Source organism: Saccostrea echinata, unplaced genomic scaffold (assembly GCF_033153115.1).
Source record: "Saccostrea echinata isolate AGI-Se365-2 ecotype Australia unplaced genomic scaffold, CSIRO_AGI_Sech_v1 ptg000003l, whole genome shotgun sequence".
In the NCBI taxonomy this organism is placed as follows: Eukaryota; Metazoa; Mollusca; class Bivalvia; order Ostreida; family Ostreidae; genus Saccostrea; species Saccostrea echinata.
In genome coordinates, this window is record NW_026889752.1 from 13464110 (window position 1) to 13480958 (window position 16849).

The following is a 16849-nucleotide window of genomic DNA, read 5'->3' on the forward strand; positions in this document are numbered from 1 at the left end:
GCTTCAAATTTGTATCGTTTCATTGGACTTTCGAGATTGAATACTGTTCGTTATCTTCATATTTCATTGTGAATTGAGATATCAATGAGATATTCGGCAGGTATTTAGACACTATATTAAGACATATCCTGAGACATAGAAATTTATTCCCATTCCCTTATTTTTAGTGCAGGTTGATAAATATGTGTTTGGTCATTTTTTTCAATTAACCCAAATAAGCCCTTCTGTGTACTTTGATTACATAGTCGACTAGCTCTTGGTATAATACTGTATATGTTAGCTATATTTTGAGGAATTTTTATCTTTCACAACTTTGATGTAAATATTTTATAAAGTAATGTTTGATTGTTTTAATCATTTATAAATTTACTATTTTAAGTTTTATGACTTAATTGATGAAAATTTTAAAAACAAAAATTTAATGAACTGTCATGTATGATTGCATTTACTTTCAGAGTACATTCACTTTTGTATTCAATTTTACCCTTAGTTTTTGCTTAAAATCTTTCCTACAATAAATGCACAAATTGTTCTTAATATCTTACTAGTTTAGAAAGAAATGATTGATTAATGGCCATCGGTTTTCATAAGTAAACGAAAACATTCAGTGGATATAGACATACTATTTACTCTAGTATAAGATCTAAACATGTTTTATCTTGCATTTCATGATAAATTACATGTATGGCGACAAAAACATCGCAATTTACCATGACTAAATACATGTATCTTTTTAACATATTCATCGTACATATTAGCCTAATTAATTTGAATGTCAAATAATAAATCTTGCATATAAACATAGAAGAGGTTTTGTGACAATTTAAGCTTAAAAGAAGAAAAGATAATAACAACAACGTAAAGACCTTTATACTCAGAAGCTGCAATATACATGTAAAGGTGTAGTGTTACATAAATGTATGGGCAGATGCCATAGGTAAGTAAAACAGATAGTTAAATAAGTTATGTTAGAGGGACATCAATTTCACATTTTTCCTTTCAATATAAAAATTAACTTTTCAATTAAAATCAAAAAAATTCAGAAACTCAATCTTACACCGATAACTTCAAGAAATCAGGAATAGGAGAGTGGGTTGTGTTTAAATGATAAAACGACAAAATCTTCCAATGAATTACTTAATGAATAAGTAACACAGTCTGTTTGGTGAAAGAATATTGAGTAAAAAATAACCTCAAATTAACCCGGAAGAATTGTTCGATTTGAAGTTTGCATTACACTGTAACCAGAATCGTAATGCCAATGTCCCAGATAAGACGTGAAATATATTGGCAGTTAAGATACTAGAAACTGTTTTTAGGTTATATTAATTTCCTACAGGTTATCTGTGTGATTAAGGTTATACCATAGTTGTAAATTGAACAGAACTCTTTTCATAGATTTTTTTTCTCAGTTTCGATAATTTATTTAAAAACTGATACATATGTTCACTATTTCAATGAAACACTGAGTACATGTATCTAATGCGATACATGGAGTATTACATTTAATGGTAGAGCAACAGTTTGCACCCATGTGCAAACTATGAAATTGAACATCTAATGACGTTCAGTTGATACTTCAAGTATATCTGACTTGTCAAAATGCAACATAATGCTGATATAACATATTCAAAATGTCGTATAATTATTATATCTGCCTACTTCTATAAAGATACAAGGCAATTTGTAGATTACGTGTATCAGCACACAGACTCTTTATAGAATTAGGCAGATACATTAACATACCTAGAACAGAAAGAATATGTAAAAATTGTATGCTTAATCAAATTGAAGATGAAGAACATTTCCTTATTCACTGTAGCAAATTTACAAAGGAAACAGAAGACCTATTTAACCTAATCTCATCTAAAGTAAAACATTTTACAAAATTGCTGATAAACAAAAATTATTCTGGATTCTAAATTGTGAGGAATTAGATATTTTAAATTCTCTTGGAAGATTTTTGCAAAAAGTATTACCATAGGTCAAGTCTCAGGCATGTGAACTGTTTTATGATAAATTAATATGCAATAGTATGTACTTTCATAAGTGTATGATATAAACATGTCTGCATATATATCTATACTTATAAATTAATAAATGTTGCAAATAAACTCCGAAACGGGTACACCAGACTTCTTACTTACTCCTCTAATAATACACTAGATACAAGATGATGTCCGTAAACTATATTGAGATTTCACTCGCATAGTAAGTATCGTACATTAAATTAAAAGTCTATATACTTTTATTTTCTATAAACAGCCATGAAATAGCAAAAACGTGATGTGCAAATTATTTTAGTCATTCACCGATCGTAATATTGACAGAAGCTTCTAGAACATCATAATCGAGCCTGATGTTAAAAAGAAAAATGAGGCGATTATAGCTGCTTTAAAAAAAAAGCTTTTGTGTGAATGGTCATTGAAATAATGGTAAATCATTGATAACACTGTAAGTTGTGAATATACATTATTTATATATCGAAATACTATTACATATATGTAGTAGGTTTTCCTAATAAATTTATCAGTAAAATTTGTATATATATTCCTCACTGAGAGCATCGTGGCAATGAACCCGAAGAACAATTTGTACTTCGTAATAAACTTGCTTACATGAAAAGATAATATTATTGAATAAGGCATTATTCAAATACAATTATGCTGTAATATTTTGTGCTTTAATCAATACATTTCAGTTTTTTTCTGAATACAGTCTTTTGTATCAAATACTCGGCCTATTCCAGTGGCGGATCTAGAAATCTTGGAAAAGGGGGGGGGGGGGGGCAACCAGTTTGGGGTTGGGGTAGGGGCCCACGGACACACCAAAAAAAATTCATTTATTTAATTTTATGTATATTTTGGACACAAAACGGGAGGGGGGGGGGCTGGGCCCCCCTCTCTAAATTCGCCAGTGTATTCATAGTGCGTTATATAAAGCTAATTTTTACACAAGTACTTCGGCCTTGGATTATAAATATGTATGTACCTTATTGATATGTAACAAAAAAGAGGTAAGGTACAATTTTTACATATCAATAAGGTACATACATATTTATAAACCAAGACCCAAGTACCTGTGAATTTTTACCAAAAAAAATCTATTTCTCAGTAAAATGTGCATATTCACTGCTTTTGTTCTTGACATATATATATATATATATATATATATATATATATATATATATATATATATATATATATATATATATATATATAAGGGATGTCAAATTGGTCAATTTTTGATAATCGGTTACTCGAACGTTTTTCCGATCGAGTACCCGGGTACTCGGTACATGTAAAAATGTAATTTTCTTGAGCCACGTTAAGCTACATGTATGTTAAACCCCAAAGCTGTTTTTATCACGTTTATAAATGTATGTAAACATTAAGTCTAATGGAATTGATTTTTTGATACTAAATTTATTTATCAAATTAACACAAAAGACACAATTTATACATCAAAAATTACAAATGGTTTACAGTTCTTGTTTAGGATCTATTTCATCAACGCAAAAGGAGGACAATCTGTTATGCAGGTTTGTGATGATTAGACTAGCGAAAGGGAAAGAACGGACGTTGTTGGTTCGCTAGTCTAAGTTGGTTGTTTCCCCCGTGTAAACTTACTACACAAACTGACTTTCAACGTTTTTTTTTAATCTTTAATTATTTCTAAATATTTCTTTACTTTCGAAGTGGGTAGCGGCGTTTCTATGCATGTCCGATTTCGCTGCCATATATTAACTAAATAATTTAAAAATGATTTGATGATAATAGACCATACTTAATCAAATCGATGTTCACTGAAAGCAATCATTGAAGCCATCTAAAAATTAAGGACCACAATAGGTGAGAACAGCTGTGTACCAGGTGATTGGTCACTAATTACTGTATATACACAGCCACAGGCGATAACGGTTTTTTTTACAGGTGCACGTAGATGACGACTCGCTAATAACCGTATGCAGTTTTAAGTTTTTTTTTTTTTTTGATAATTTTTGACAAAAACATGTACTTTGAAATAAGAAAAAAATACACTTTCGAGTAACCGAGACCATTTTTAGTATTCGATACTCGGACGTTCGATCGAGTACCCGGTTAACCGGGTACTCGTTGACATCCCTAATATATATATATATATATATATATATATATATATATATATATATATATATATATATATATATATATATATATATATATATATATATATATATATATATATATATATAAAACAAATATATATTTTTTATTTGTGCAGACTTTATGTACATGTATATGTATAAAACTATCTGGTATATTCCTCCTTTTTTTGTCTTTCTCCTGTTAATCATGAAACTCTCTCTCTTGTGTGTATGTATATTACATGTATATGACTATATATAAGTGTACACAATATACTTTCTTTTTGCTCCATGAGGGCCCTTAATTGGTAAATAAACAAATTGAATTGAATTGAATATAATTAGGAACTAAACACACAAACTAAGATTAATTATGTGGATTCAAATTTATTAAACTCATCTCCACAACGTATGGCACAACATGTGTTTAAAGTTTTAAATGAGAATGTATAGAAAAAAATCTATAAAAATCTTCCCTATGAACAGCAATCTCAGAGATATTCATTGCAAGCATTCTCAGGTAGTGTGGGCTTATGTTTGTTAAAATCATGGCATATCGGAATATTCAGGAAGTAAATCTTCTAAATTGAGGTCATGCTAAGAGGTATTCATTTGTAAGCAATCTCGAGTAGTACAGATTTATGTTTGTCCAGATCATGGACATAAGGGTAAGGAAGGGTAACATAGTCTCTCTTCTCCTGCCCGGAAAAACAAACTTTCAACTACAATATTACCACCCCTAGATCCAGCTTTCCCCTCTCTTCTCTCTCCCTCGTATCTCACCCCATCTTTCTCAATCCTCTCTCCTCCTTCCGTCCTCTCCCACTCCTGCCTCCATTCTCTCTCTCTCACTCCTCTCCCGCATGTCTCTCCTCCTTACTCCATCCCACTCCCTCCTCTCTCTCACTCATCTCTTACGTTTTCCTTCCTCTTCTCTCTCTTTTCCATCTCTCTCTCCTCCCTTTTCCCTCTTTTCTATCTCTTCTCCTCCCTCTCTCGGTTTGGGGAATTGTTAACTTATTTATTACTTTATAGACTAATATTATTTGTCACTCATTAAATATTATAAACATGAATATATCATTCAATTTGTTTTAGGGTTTTAGATCTGTTGGTTACCATTATCGCCATAAATTAGATTAATTGTGGAATAGCTAAAAGTAGAATTATAAGGAATGATTCCCAACCGTTATACTGAAAGTTCTTGAATAATTATTTTGCACCGAAAAAATATATAGAGGATATTCAATGTTTTGTAGTTGGATATAGAATTTATTTCACAAGTGGGACAGGATTTTTGATATTTTCACGAGTGCTTCGCACTCGTGAAAATATCAAAAATCCTGTCCCACTTGTGAAATAAATTCTATATCCAACTATAAAACATTGAATTTTCTGTTTATTACATTTTCTTTGATTTTCCCTTTGCCTCTGTCTTTTCTAATACGTGTCATAGGCTGTGACGTCATAGTTGAGCAGTTGAGATGTCATAGCTTAGCAGTTGTGCGATTGAAAACATTGTAACAAAAAAATCCAACCCAGAAATTTCTTGAGAAGCAAAAAAAAGTAAACTCTTTTCTCAAGCATGAAAAACCTATTTCGCGAGCGCGCGTGTGTGTGTGTTGGGGGGGGGGGGGTAGTCGTCAACTTAACACAGATCAGCGTTTTCGAGGGGGGTCCAAGGTCACTTTTAGTTCGTTCAGTAAAAACATTTAATAAGTCTGCAAATTTCAGGGGGAGGGGTGGGGTAGGGGGCCCGGACCCCCTTCTAGATCCGCGCATTCAAGAAGTAAGAATTAAAATAAGAAATAAAAAATGAAGAATTTAATTTGGAAAACAAAAAGTTAGAATAAAAAAGAAAATAAGACCATTAAAAAATAATTGTGGCACTGATGACCCTCCATAGGTTCTCATTATCAAAATTCGACAAACGTGTAGACTTTACATTTGTAGACTTGTCAATTGTCTTTGTGTTTTATTCAGCGCGCGGAAATATAAATTCCGGAAAACAAAGTTTACAACATCAAAATTACACAAATTCATAGTATAAACTCAAAGTCAACACAGTTGTATGTTCGGAACTACATGCTAGGATGTCAGAATTACCTACTAACATATGTATACTATGAAACTGATACGATTACAATTTTGTATTCACAAACTTACAAGTTTGGATTTACAAACTTACAAGTCTGGATTTTTGAACAAGATTACCCTCCATAAATCAAGGTACACCGGACCTCGAGCCCTTTTGATATCTACATAAGTTATTAAGAATGGCGCGTGGGGAGCAATAAAAAATAACTCAGTCAATAAAAAAGGTTGGTGTACATTTCTGAATCATTAACTTTCCACAAAGGCTTATTGACGAATCATACTGACAACATTCGAAGGTCTCTCCTTTCACAGAATTATCAAAAAGTCAGTAAGCTGAAAGTGTCAATGTGCTAAAATCTTGCATGCGGTAGCCATTATGTTTTTGTTCAATTCTGACATAATGCCGTCAATAACTTTAACAGGGTAAAGATTTTTGCCATATGTCATGGTTGCCATGACAGCATACGATATATTTTTTTTTAAAAGTTACATAGTTCCGTTATTAACTTAAGGGTTTGGTTTTGTGTGCAGCCAAGTGAGACTCACTAAAAATAAAAACCTTAATATCTCAAAAATTAAGCCTTGCTAACACTTGAAAACTGGTCCATGTCATCTTCATATTGAAAACAATCTCTGGGTATATGCAGCTTAATTGACACTTGCAGCAGTTTGCAGCTATGAAGTGCACAATACACCTACAGGACTGCGCAGCTACAGGTTTTAGTGGTGCACCAAAAAATCCAAAAAAATATGAAATAGTTAAACCAATTAAGTGGCTACAACTATTTGTGAAGAACCTTTGTTTTAAATGTAAACTCACTACAATAGGTACATTTCTTTAAATGCATACTTGTTAGTTCAACTATAAAATGTTAGCCATGAAAGTAGTCCCAACCACATGGCAATATGTTAAAAATAGAATTAAAGAGACTCACTGTTGATCTAAAAATAGTACTTTATATGAAAGCCCAGATGTATCTTAAGTATTACTCTATGGTGTGTACAAAACACAGGGAAATTAATGTCAGAAAAATAATTTTCTCCTTAAAAAATATGCCAAATAAGATGTTAAAAATCTGCAGGGGGAATGAAAGTGTGCAAATTAAATAAGAGGCCTGGCCCACAACATTCACTTGAGTCACCTTGATGTTCTTCAGATTTCTAAGACATTCTTATCCCCCTTAATTTACATAAAAACAAATTTGAGCTAATACTGTGGCCCCACCCTGGGGTCATAAGGCCATGTCTAATCCAAAACTGATTCCATAACATTAGGATATTTCATTATCAATATGGTTAACATGGCTTACATGACGTACATGTTTTCTTAAGTTTTTTTTTTTTTTTCACATGTATACATGCATTTACCAATATATATATAAAATCTGATCTCAGATTTATTTAAAGAAAAAAATTGAAAAAAATACAAATAGGGAATATTTTAATATTATTATAATATCAAGTCTGGCCCATGATTTAGACCAATTTGAATCTTCACTACTTGAGGATGCTCGCATACATTATGAGTAAATCATTACCTAGTTGTTCATTAAAGGACAATTTTTTCCTATCTATTCCCATGTCAAACTTTGATAACCCTATTTTAGGGTTTAATTTTTATGGATGATAGATGGACAGACACTAGAGACTCTTTGATCAGAAAAGTTCAATAGAGCCTCTGCTCAGATGAGCTAAAATGTAAAAATGTCTTTGATTATTGTAAAAAAAGTCACCAAGAAGAACAAAAGAAAAGGATGATAAATGAACTTTTTTTTTTATTCTTAATCACTTCCAGGATATTATATTTCTTTTAACATGTTAAGCAGTATATGCAAGTTTAACTGATTTTTGTGAAAGTTTCTTTAAAGATATAAAGTATAATTTTATAAATAAGCTTCAATTCTAACAATATAACTCTAATATAACTCTCTAAAATATTTGAGGCATGTGTTCTTAGCATGGGTTTCACAAGAGCGACTTTAAAACATTTTTTTTGCATTTAAAGCACTAAACATTAAATTAGATAAAACATTATTATAATATCCTGTATCGAGATCCCAAAATGTTCTTCATTGTAAACTCATGGAAAGTTCAAATATGTATTTTTGTTTGGTCATCATATGTTCTTTTTCAATGACGTTTGGAAAGGTCAATGCATTTGTTCATACAACCATGAAATCAAAAATATTAACTTTCTCAAGTCATATCATATGAAACTAAATCACAGTCTTCACATGTTGCTGATATTTTCTCCAACACTGCTTTCCAAAAGATTAACTGTTGAGACAAACCAACATGGACCAAAACCTCTGTCATTTGAATGATCTCCTTAACTTTGAAATCTGTAAAATATTAAATATAAATAATTTATAACATACCACTAAAAAACCAATACTGTCGATCACTCTCAAAGAAGGAACTTGAATTGAAAGTTAAATCTTTACATCATGACTAAGTAAAAAGTATGCAAAGATAGACATGTAAATTTCAGGGTCAAAGGCTACACATCCCTCAGCAATGATGGTCACATTGTAAATGTTGGTTAACACTGATTGTTGCATTGAATATATCTTATTTTAATTTACAAATTAGTGTAGATCAGAGTAGTTTAATCCATATAGTAGTTTAATCCATATAGAGATAAATGAGTTTAATCTGTATACAAAGAGGTCAACCATAAATAAGATCAAGGTAAACCCAAGTGATGGTCATGTCATCTTGCCTTAGGAAATAGATGAGACAAGCACATAAGATCATTAAATAAAGCAAACAAGTATCGGTACAAAATCTGAAGGTTAAATGACAAGGTAAGGATTTGATGGCAGAATTTTAAAAACCTGATATGATGACATGTGTGATAGTAAGCTACAAGAAGATGATCAGAAACATTTCCTTCCAAAAGAGATTGAAGTTTTCAATTTTTTAAAAAGTAACCTCTGATGTGACTTTTCTTTTTTCAGTCACTGTTTACCTAACATTTGTTTTTTTATCGTTTAAGTCAACTGCAATATAAACAATTACTTTTATTGGTTTATAACGTGACATCACACATAAGGTTTGATTATTCATGATAACGATACTTTATGTTACAGTATTAGATTTATTAATTTATTTAATAAATCTATAATGTATTTCATATGTTTTTAAATTGTAAATATAAATGCATTATTAAATCTTTAAAGGTCACCCAAGTAGAACAGGCAGTACCTGTACTTAATTATTATTGCCATGGGTTATGAAGGTTCTGGTCTTTGGTCTTTGGTTTGAAGTATTCACTGTTTTCATTGGTTTGGACTTTGTAAGGTTGTGTTTTACTGGTTCAGTATTTTTCCCTCCAAAAAAAGTTGTTTGTTATGGTCATTCTTTGTCCAGTATTTGTCCAGAAAGGGTTGTATTTACCAAGTTTTATAATTACGACTTTCTGACATTGACAGAGACAATACTTTTCTCTATCAAGGTAAGATAACATTTATATACTAATTTTAATATGATTTCTAATATTTGATTTAACTGTAAAATCTGTAATTTTGCCAAAGTTAATTCCATAGCACTAGCACAGTCAGAATCTGATTTGAGAGTCAGTATTTAAGGAGTACTGTTTTATTGAAAGTATTTTTTTATTTTATATATATCTACTAGATGTTTTTATGATGATAGGTTTACTTATGTAAACTATGATAAGTTGTAGTTTTATGATCTGGACATACGTGTACAGTGAGCCATATTGTGACTACAATGAATGGGAGAGGCTCAGTCCCATAGATTGGTATGATATTTATGATATTAATGTTTTTATATATTTTATGACAATCCTGAAATAGTAAAGTCTGTGTAGACATTATTGCAGCATATAAATCAGTTTTTGTCGTATATATGTTTTTATATTTTTTCAAAGCGTAATATTAAAAGGGGGCATTGATTGTATGTAAATCATGTACAGAGTTACCTCCCTTTATGCAGCGTATCTGTTAACCGCAGATTGTAATTACTATATTGATACGGATATATTAGAATATTTTATGCTATGTATTTATTATTTGTTATTATGATTTTTCAGGGCATTATTCCAAATTCCTTCATTGTTCCATTATTCCAACTATTCTATGTGTTCATCTGTGAATGTAATAAATGGAGATGTCAGTAGAACCCTGAAACGGACTTATTTATATTTCCATGCCCCAGATTTATAATAAGACACCGTTACATTTATTCCCTCAAGCAGCCTCGGGTAGGAGAGAGCTGTAGGCGGACTCCAACCATGGCTTGAGACAATGTGATGGACACATACACAACATTCTCTTAAACAAGATCTTTCTTTTCATCCAACCACATATATATTTCTCATCCTAAAACTTGTACATTCTTTCATTCTGTCTACAGAGAATAACATCCGAATCTAATCATACAAAATGAAAATGACTAGTCAGCTCACTGTGATTATAACACCTACCTTATACACATGTCTATTAAATTTACAGAATCATTTCATTGTGAAATAAAACTTACCTTAAAGGGGAGGTTTTTGGGAGGGTTCCAACACAGGTATCACATGAAATGCAGAAATTGGCAGTCCAGAGAAAATATCTGAGCAGTGTTCTTTTTTGTGAAACAAGGCATTCTGTAAACATGGTAAACATAGTTTTAATAAATTTTAGGGGAAAAGTTCAAAAACAATTCTTTTAAATCTAGATATCAATATTAATCTTTGTTGAACATGTTGAAGGGTGTCTGTGTTATAACAGAATGGTATTTATTTCCTGAAACTGTTTCCAATAAAACTTTTTTTTCCTCTGAGACATTATAACAATAGAGTTTTGCTTCAATCTCTCCAACATCAATAAATGTGAATTTGATTATTGTTTGTTATCTTCATATTTCAATGAAAGTCTCCTCCATATTTTCTTTAAGCATTTTAACCTCAATGTGTCAATCTATACCAGATTTCTCAATTTTTTTTTATTGGTCCCATCAGGATAGAAATACAAGGTTTGCCTGTACCATTAAAATGCAGGTCCTCAAATAAAAAAAATAATAACCTTTGAGATAAAGTGGTGGCTACGTGTACATTCATTTTTTTTTCAATTTTATTGAAAAATCTTTAAGTTAGAAGTTTTTACAAGAATATTATGGTATTTATGGATCAATACCAAGATTTACCCCCCACCCCCAGCACCTTGTCTCTTCCTTACAAGTGTAACCAACAACCTAAGTCTGATTGAGCATATGAAAAACTTTCATAAAATGAAAATTCAATAAAAAATAAACATGCTTGGTAGCATTTGATTCAGCATGCTCAATGGTAACTTAAGATCAGGTAAGACCCCCTTATTATACTCCGGCCCTTTTTGATGAAACCAATGCAGTTGCAGAAATTCAAGTTTTCAATCGTAACCATTTCAACTAGAGAATACTAATTATTAACACTTCATGCAAAAAAAAAAGCTTTTTTTTCAAATTTGCTGCACTCTTCATTTGATGAACAATTTACATATTTCAAGCAATAAGCAAATTAATTAAGTTGACATCCTTGAAAATTTTTATCGTTTAATTTACTTTTCCCCATGAGAACTACATACACTGCAATAATCTGCAAATTAGAAGGACCAAGTCCAAAATGATGGTTTTTATACATAGTAAAAACTTATGTGAATATTATTTATATAAATAATTAATAATACCTGCATCTCTTTTACTAAAAGGAAAACGAAAAAGCAATAAAATTTGAAAATCAAAATTCTGATTTACAAATAACACAACTGATTTACCATATATGTGTACTACGTAGAGCCACTTCACTTAGCCGTCATTGGACATTTAACTTGGTGTGTCTGAGGCTCAATGAAGGATCTTGCACAAAAATCGCTCATTAATGAAAACAAAATTTAGTTATTTACTCTACTCATAATATTTGAAACCCTTTTTTGACTGAACTATATTTTGATACCATGACGAATACTATTAGTATTTTGAAATATAGTAACATTTATCAGAGGAACCTTAAATATTGCCCGCTACCAAATTGTGGTCTGCAACACACAAGTGGAAATTCTCAGATCCTTTGTATAAGGTTTAACCTTTTTAAAATTGATGTGCATCAGATCGCAGGCGTTGTCATACTCAAAATGTATTACTGATACTAGGAGTTATATCGTATATCTGAGATAAGGCTCATAATTCACAATAAACACAAAATATCCACTTACCAGCTCCTACTTTCACTTTAGCCGAATATCGCATGACAGACCTCAGAAATAAACTACGCTGAGTGAATATAGTTCTTAATTTTCGTGCAATATTTTTCAATATTATATGACATTGTCCTGCATTTGTAGGATTAATATGCTAATTTGATAAAAGGTAATTAATAGCCTTACCTGCAAAAGAAATAACAGACGTTAACTTCAGTCGGAACAGCAAAAACTGAGCGCGTATTAATTTATCTGGTCATTGTAAAATCAAAGACGGAGCATTCTCTTGATATGACGTAAACATCGATGTTACTTTTATAATAAACAATATTAAACATTTAGATCGAAACATTGTAATAGCTGGAGATGTTTTACGAGATATCTCTCTAATTGCTTTGTGTAATTGGGGTACTGGAGACATCAGATTACAAAAATAGTCAGTTGGTTTCAATACCGGAATGGCAACCCACAGATTTCGCATGGCGGACATGCCTAGTTGATGAAAAACAGACAGTTATGAAGAAAGTACGCACAGAATTGCTAGGAACGAAACAAATAGTTGTACCCATGACGTTCAACTATCTGCACATATACAACAAATGTAATGTTATTGTTTTGTTAGACCTGTAGCTGTGCAGTCCTGCGAGTGTAATATGCACATTATTGCTGCATGACATTGCAAGTGACAATCAAACTGCATACATATCAAGACAGCTTTCCCATGGAAGGTGTCATAGGTCAGTTTTCAAGAGTAAGCAAGAAGTATTTATTAAGATATTGAGATTTTTATTTCGTACGAGTTTCACTTGGATGAACACAAAACCAAACCCTTAAGCAACAATGTACAAAAGTGACAGTGATTTGTCTAAAAGATGAAAACCTGATGTCTAATTGGAATGATAAAAATATTTGGGAATACAGTATCATGGAATTAAAGTATTGAAAAGCAAAATTTTATTTATTCGTTTTGATCATAAACATTCAAATATTAGGAGCAATTATAAGTTGAAATAGAAAGGTCCTAAAAAATATTATAAGGAATTAAAGTATTGAAAAGCAAAATTTTATTTATTCCTTTTGATCATAAACATTCAAATATTAAGCGCAATTATAAGTTGAAATAGAAAGGTCCTAAAAAATATTATGATAAGCTATTATAATACCTGTGATATTTTATTTATCAATTGGTTGCAATGGCAATAAATCTTCGAAGTGATTTCTTTTGTCTCTTTCTTACAGAACACATTTTTGAATAACTTGAGGGCATTTTTTTATGATGGTTTTGAAAAGAATTTTGCATTTTAAAAAACTGGAAAAGTCAAGAGTTTCTCCTTCACATACACGTGTTTTTCGAGCAATGATTGACACAATTTTGACGTCAGTTACAATCAAAATTAAACACTTTGTTATATACATTCATAAACAAATAACTAAAGTGGGTCAGATAACTGATTAGAATAAAATAAGTATGAAAGGAAAAAATGGACGAAAATGTTGCTTACTGGCCTAGCTGTGTTGAGCCAATCTAATTAAAATTAGATCGTGTAGCGATCTAGTTGGAGCGGATCAGAGATCTAATTTTAATTAGATTGGTGTTGAGCAGGAGATCACTATTCAAAGCGGTATAACTCTGACATTTCACACTCCTGATCTGATTTCCAGGTATTGCTAGAGACCTTTAATTAACTAAAGATATTGGTTTCATCTCTATAAAAAAAATAATTTCAAATTCAATGTAATTCTTGGGATAAAAAAAATATATTAAATTAGTGATAATAAAAGAAAATAGTTTATTGAATCTCTATATTTAAATGCCATCTACCGCGTACATGTATAGTTGACCTCTTGTACAGGTAACGGAGTGGAACAGAGACAATTGTATTTCGTGGAAAGGAAGCCTTCCTCTTCGGGAACCAATAAAACTGAGCTTGACATTTTATTTTATTTCGAGGTACAAACTGTACTTTTTTGGATTTGTTGTCCACCGTGAGACAGTATGTCTGACTTACAACATCCAGTAACGACCACAGTGTCCACCCTTACCCCGATTAGAGGGGGTATTGTTCAGCAGAGTCATGTTGCAGCTGCCAACACAACTGATGTAGCCGCTAGTACATCCACCGCTATAGCTGTACCCGGCGGCGCTGGCACGAGAAGTACAGCAGTTGCTGCTAGCGGCGGAAATGTTGCGGCGCTACAAACCACCGCCACCCTTACCGCCACCGGAAAAGCAGTGACCGTGGGAGAAGATCCGCGCGCCAAGCTTATGTTTTATCTCAGCAATATTTCGAGCGTTTTCGTCGAATTTTACGACGTCTGTAGATTGATTCTACAAGTAGAATCAGATGACGATATTTTTCCTCTTCTAGATCACGACGCATTTTATAAACTGACAACAAAACAAAGCGACCAGATGCTGAGATTGTGTGAAGTCTTGTGTCCCAATGTGTTCATCAACAAATGTATTTTCCAAGATGCAGCAAAATGTGGAAATTTTCAAAATGAATTTTTCAAACTCGAAGAAGTTGAAAAATCACTTGCCATTCAAAACGAGGTGATCATTAGAGGTGAAAAACGCCACGTCTCCAAAATAATGTACTACACTCCTAATTACTTAAATGACAATTATTTTGAGCCCATGAAGCATTTGGATCACCGACTGAGAGTATTAAGACGAGGAGAAACTGAGTAAGTAACATATGACAAGCAAATTCATAGGCATAGGCTAGTACTAGTTTTCGATAAATAGGAAAGAATCTGATTTAAATAAAAGAACTTCAAACTTTTCGCATCACATTATATTGTTCTATAGAAAAAAGGGCATCACTGATTTGTGATAGAAAACTTTACAGAGGACTTGAAAAATCAATAGTCATTAGATTTATTTTCAACAGTTCTTCAATAATCATGAATTTTTTTTCTAACCAAAAATCTAGAACGCTGGAACCTCAAGTGAGGCTAAAACATTTAAACACCCTGATCTCAACATTTTATCACCAGTATCTTCTATTTAAATATACTGTAATTTCTTCATTTTATGGCGTAATCATGTCAATATATACTACACACTTGTCTTAATGTAAGGTATTCTGAACATTATATTTGGTCACTCATAATATCATGCCTTTATTTCTGTTAATGAGGTCAGAACGATAATTTAGCTGCCAGGGGAATACACCGTTTACAGAAGCCGAGGAGGAGACAACAGGAAAGAACTGCATATGATATGAATATAACTGCCATTGTTAAACAATTATTTACTTTTTAAGGGTATCTTTCGCCGAAAACTACAAACTACACCTGCTGATGTCTCTGATTTTTCCATTCTGGGTCGTGATCTGGACTGCGTTGGTGGGCAAACACTTTTTTGTGATATCAAAGGGAGTGAAATAATTATTATGAAATAGACTAATATCTTTAATAAAAAACAAACAAAAAAAAAAGCTAGAGTATCTGTATGTGAAACAGAAATCTACCAGAAATTAGCCTTTTTGTGGATCTGAAATCAGCTGCCTCTGACATGTACATTTCTTTCAAAATCATTTTGTTTAATTATTATCTAATTTACTCGTTTATTTTTTTTGTCAGTGTGTGTATGAAAGTCGGCCAGGCGATCAGACACCAGCATCGACTGTACCTTGACGAAGCCATACATCTAATGACATTGTGTACAGGACATACACTGTGGACTTGTATACCATAAATCTGTTGATATCTTCCAGTACTAAAAAGTATCACATTTTAAATGGTCATTATACATGTATTTCATTTAACAAATGTCTAAATGCTCAACCAAGCAACAATTCTATGCATTTTGGTTTTGAAAATAAACTATTGAATTTTTAAGTATTAACTTTTTTCGTTATTCATTCTGGCTAAAGCCTCGAAATAACTTTCACTGGAAACATTTTGAGGAAAGTGAACTGTACCATTTCTTTGTTTTGTGGATGAAAAGACTCTGAAATCATACATTTCAAATCGCAATCAACATTCAAACAACGTCAACGACTCATAGATATCATATACTTGTAGATTTATAAACTCGGTGAGTCCCTGATTTTCACCAAACCCTTTGGGATTGATTACCCACGATACGGGAAACATTGTCTTTATTCATTGTCTTTATTTTATGGGTGATAAATATGGTCCATACCCAAGGTTCTGAAAATCAGCAGTTAAGTAATTGAATATACTCGGAAAAATGCCATTAAATTCACAAAGTAATGTGTATTTACCCATGTTATTTCTTCGAAGTATTAAGTATTAACTTGTAATTAGTAATGTGTATTTACCCATGCTTTTTCTTCAAAGCCCATCATTAATGTTATTCATATTACATGTGTAGGGAAAATTATCAAATCTAAAACATATTTTCAGAAATCGTGAATAAAAGCACCAATGATGCATTTTTTAATAAAAAAAAAAAATATCAACGAGT

The 16849-nt window shown here is 31.8% G+C and overlaps 1 protein-coding gene and 1 long non-coding RNA gene across 2 annotated transcripts; one reads left to right on the plus strand and one right to left on the minus strand.

Moving 5' to 3' along the window:
* Positions 1-8020: 8020 nt before the first annotated feature.
* Positions 8021-12514, minus strand: LOC133178906 (uncharacterized). The gene is made up of 3 exons (XR_009720070.1): positions 11989-12514; positions 10730-10841; positions 8021-8565 (listed from the first exon to the last, which is right to left on the minus strand). It is a non-coding gene; the product is annotated as an uncharacterized LOC133178906 (long non-coding RNA).
* A 1893-nt stretch (positions 12515-14407) lies between these two features.
* On the plus strand, positions 14408-16237 carry LOC133178907 (uncharacterized). The gene is made up of 3 exons (XM_061313567.1): positions 14408-15099; positions 15681-15762; positions 16000-16237. The coding sequence occupies exons 1-3, from the start codon at positions 14408-14410 to the stop codon at positions 16051-16053; spliced, it is 828 nt and encodes a 275-aa protein (XP_061169551.1). The 3' UTR covers positions 16054-16237.
* The last annotated feature ends 612 nt before the right edge of the window (positions 16238-16849 follow it).

Excerpts from the sequence above, each read along its gene's own strand:
- LOC133178907 (XM_061313567.1), top strand. The coding sequence starts at position 14,408 with ATGTCTGACTTACAACATCCAGTAACGACCACAGTGTCCACCCTTACC. Across the intron at positions 15,100-15,680 it reads TTAAGACGAGGAGAAACTGA|GGTATCTTTCGCCGAAAACT; the intron begins GTAAGTAACATA and ends TTACTTTTTAAG. Across the intron at positions 15,763-15,999 it reads TCGTGATCTGGACTGCGTTG|TGTGTGTATGAAAGTCGGCC; the intron begins GTGGGCAAACAC and ends TTTTTTTGTCAG.